General features: G+C 34.6%; 1 protein-coding gene across 1 annotated transcript; it reads left to right on the forward strand.

The window, feature by feature from the left end:
* The first annotated feature begins 219 nt into the window (after positions 1-219).
* On the forward strand, positions 220-2981 carry LOC131045483 (beta-glucosidase 12-like). Its single transcript, XM_057979068.2, has 11 exons — positions 220-451; positions 565-623; positions 751-826; positions 916-993; positions 1072-1159; positions 1262-1514; positions 1596-1711; positions 1801-2021; positions 2122-2256; positions 2453-2561; positions 2644-2981. Exons 1-11 carry the CDS (start codon positions 238-240, stop codon positions 2807-2809), a joined length of 1515 nt encoding a protein of 504 aa, XP_057835051.2. The 5' UTR covers positions 220-237; the 3' UTR covers positions 2810-2981.
* Positions 2982-3950: the final 969 nt, after the last annotated feature.

Below are 3950 nucleotides of genomic sequence, written 5' to 3' on the forward strand. Positions count from 1 at the left end.
AGCATCGTTTTGTAAGTATATTTTAATGCGAATAGGAATGAAGCTTGACGGTCAAATTAAACTTCTCGTAGAGAAATCTCAATTTTCATCATTAAAAAGAACCTTCCGACTAACACTTTTAATTAAACTTCTTGGAGAGGGGTGTCGTTTTTCTTCTTTAAAAGGCGCTATCTGTGCATCTTCATGGCATAACTGTATTGTTTTGGATTCGATAAAAAACTCTACTACTTTACTACAATGAATAGCGAAAAGGGATGGAGAGCCTTTGCAGTGGTGTGCATGTGGTGGGTTTTTCTTGTAGCGGGTCAGGAAGAAATAAAAGTACTGAATAGGAGTGGGTTTCCACCTGGATTTATATTTGGTACAGGCTCTGCCTCATATCAGTATGAAGGAGCTGCTAGGGAAGGAGGAAGAGGCCCAAGCATCTGGGATACTTTCTCCCATATCCCAGGTTAACTTTGAATCTTCTATACATATATTTATCTCTTTTTTCGATTTCTATCTATTTATTTGCTCTCTTGCAATCTATGTCCAAAAACTTATTGTAAATGAATTTATGTGCAGGGACAACCGTTGATGGGAGCAATGGGGATGTTGCTGTGGACCAATATCATCGCTATAAGGTGTCCTGCCTACAACATAAGATTCAAATAATATATTTGTCAGATCCATGAATATGCATTTACCATTTCTTCCTCATGAATGCATTTAGTATTGAACTATATTAAAGAAGGATAGTGTAATTTACAGGAGGATGTGAAACTGATGAAGGACATGGGCATGGATGCATATAGGTTTTCTATTTCTTGGACACGGATACTACCATGTGAGCCACATTTTTTTATCCAAGAAAAATATAGGTAGCATATAGTTTCCATTTCTTGTTCTCTTAAATTGATTTTTCTTGGGAGACAGATGGATCGGTCAGAGGTGGAATTAACAAAGCTGGAGTGGCGTACTACAACAATCTTATTAATGAACTCTTGAAACATGGTAAAATCCATATCGTTTGCTAGTATTGACGTAGAAATTACTGCGATATCATTCAAGCTATAACAAACTTTTTTTCAGATATCAGGCCTTTCGTGACACTGTTTCATTGGGACCTTCCGCAAGCTCTGGAGGATAGCTATGGAGGCTTTCTCAGCGAGAATATTGTGTATGTAACCCTTCCAAATGATTAAATCTTCTGTGATACACGCTGATTTCATTGATTACCCATTTCTGCGCATAAGGAGACCTGGTAATCTGATATATGCAGGGAAGATTTTGAAGCTTACAGTGAAGTGTGCTTCCAAGAGTTTGGTGATCGAGTGAAGCACTGGATTACTCTAAACGAGCCATATACCTTCACTACATTAGGATATGACAGTGGCATCTCTGCACCCGGCCGCCATTCCTCTTCTAATGGAAGTTCAAGCAATGGTAATTCGGCAACAGAGCCATATATTGTTACGCATAATCTTCTTCTTTCTCATGCAGCTGCTGTGCGTGTATATAAGAACAAGTTTCAGGTGACCCACCTTTCTCTCCCATTTTTAACCTATTCTATATACAATTGTCAGTATGCCAATCTGCCATTTCTTATTGTGTAGGTCGTGCAGAAGGGATTGATCGGAATCACACTTAATAGCGACTGGTTTCTTCCCTATTCAAAATCACATTCTGACCAGAAAGCCGCTCAAAGGGCAATAGATTTTATGTTTGGTTGGTAAGTAAAGCATCCTCTGAAAACAGTTCACCAATGCCCATTTTGGTTGGTCGTTCATATGAAATTAACTGGCCGTACAAAAAATGCAGGTATATGGATCCAATTACAAAAGGAAGATACCCCTCAACAATGAGAAAGCTTGTTGGGGATCGGTTACCCAAATTTAGTGCCCATCAATCTGCCATGGTAAAAGGATCGTTTGATTTTCTGGGCTTAAATTATTACACGAGTCTCTACGCTGCTGATGTTTCAACACCACCGAATCCTCTTAACACAAGCTATACATTGGACTCTCAAACTAATCAAACAGGTACACATCTTTGATTTCTTTTTACAAATGGCATGAATTGAGCTGTTCTGGCAAAAAAAGATGTTAACTTTGACATGGGTTGCTATCGAAATGTGATCAGCTGAGAGAAATGGTATGCTCATCGGACCACAGGCAGGATCGAGTTGGCTTTACGTGTATCCGCGTGGAATAGGAGAGCTGTTGACGTATATTAAACATAGATATGACAATCCACTCATTTTTATCACAGAAAATGGTATAACATTTTATAGTGAATTGAACGATTTTCATTGGACACTACAGTTAAAATTTTGGCCGTCCCAATACATTGTGCAAGAAAATTTATTGTTGTTGCTAGTATTCTTTTATTTGCTTCATTGCTATAAAAACCACGTACAGCATAAAAAGTTATTTTTTGAATTAACAAATTTGAGTATATTTTAATGTTATAGGTATTGATGAAAAAAATGATGATACATTGTCATTGGCACAAAGTCTAAATGATACTTGGCGAATCGATTTTCACTCAAAGCATTTATCATTTGTCCAACAAGCAATAAGGTAATTTTTTGTAAAAAAATTGTTTTGTTTTGTTTGCTATTTTAATATTGTATACTAAAATATTGTGATGCTTGAATCACAGGGACGGATCTGATGTACAAGGTTACTTTGCATGGTCATTATTAGACGACTTCGAATGGATAAATGGCTATACAATTCGATTTGGTCTTCATTACATAGATTATAAGAACAACTTAAATCGATATCCAAAAGCATCTGTTTATTGGTTTCAAAAGTTCCTGAAATAAATAAATTATAAAGTGCACTTTGTATATCATCAATAAGAGCTATTCCACAACTACAATCCTTGTCAAGCATTGCAAGGATAGTGTGCACAAGTCACAATAAATAGATTATAAAGCTCACTTTGTATATTATCAAGAATAGCTATGCTACAACTACAATCCCTATCAAGCATTGCAAGGATAGTGTACAAAAGTTGCAATGTATGTAGTTTTCTATGGAATGTTTATTTCACTAAGTTGTTCAATCAAGGCTTTGATTTGCAAAATATAAGAAAATAGAAAATCAATTATGTATTTAATACTCTTGTCTATTTAATTAACATTTCTATTCAGCTTAAGGTTGGGAAACATTGAATTTCAATACGCACCATTTACTAATTGAATCATAATCTAGTCACCTATCCTTTATACATTTGTTAAAAATACAACATAGTAGAATGTTTTCAAGTAAATCATGTTAGAGATGAAAAATCATATTTCATTGTACCCAGGAAAAGGTGAGCCAAATATATTACATTGAGAAAATGATAATGTCCATCTACAACTTGGGCTTTAGCTTGCACACACAACTAAATGGTCACATAAATCCAAGCCAGTTATATTTTTGTGGATTCTCGCCCTCCAACATTTGAAACGTATTAATTTATGTTCTCATGAATAATGCCTATTAACAACATGGTTGTAATAACATTTAATAGCACATTTTTGGCTATACTAAGATAAATTTATCCTAATAAAATCTACACTAGATACCATGTCAAAACACAATATAGTGAAAATTTTAGATCCTTACATTTATAAAAGGAAGAAGAAAATATAAAACATAAATAATAATCATACTACAAAACAAGTGTTATAATGAAAACCCTATTTGTAGTACCCCTTTCTCGATCAGACTTTTAGACTCATGTTTGACTTTTGTTGATTTTTTCAGTGCATACATTATTGTGGTATTTTACTTAAACATTATGCATTATGGTGGTATTCTTTAATTTGATTTGTAGTATATGTTTCATGCAGTATATTCCTTATGGATGTTTAATGTGATTTTTATTAGATTACTATCATGGATTGACATATTTACTTTATACATGCAATGCATTATATTCATGTTTCGTGTTTGTAAGTGTATGGGGTGCGAGGG

The sequence above is a fragment of the Cryptomeria japonica genome, chromosome 10 (assembly GCF_030272615.1).
Source record: "Cryptomeria japonica chromosome 10, Sugi_1.0, whole genome shotgun sequence".
NCBI classification, from domain to species: domain Eukaryota; kingdom Viridiplantae; phylum Streptophyta; class Pinopsida; order Cupressales; family Cupressaceae; genus Cryptomeria; species Cryptomeria japonica.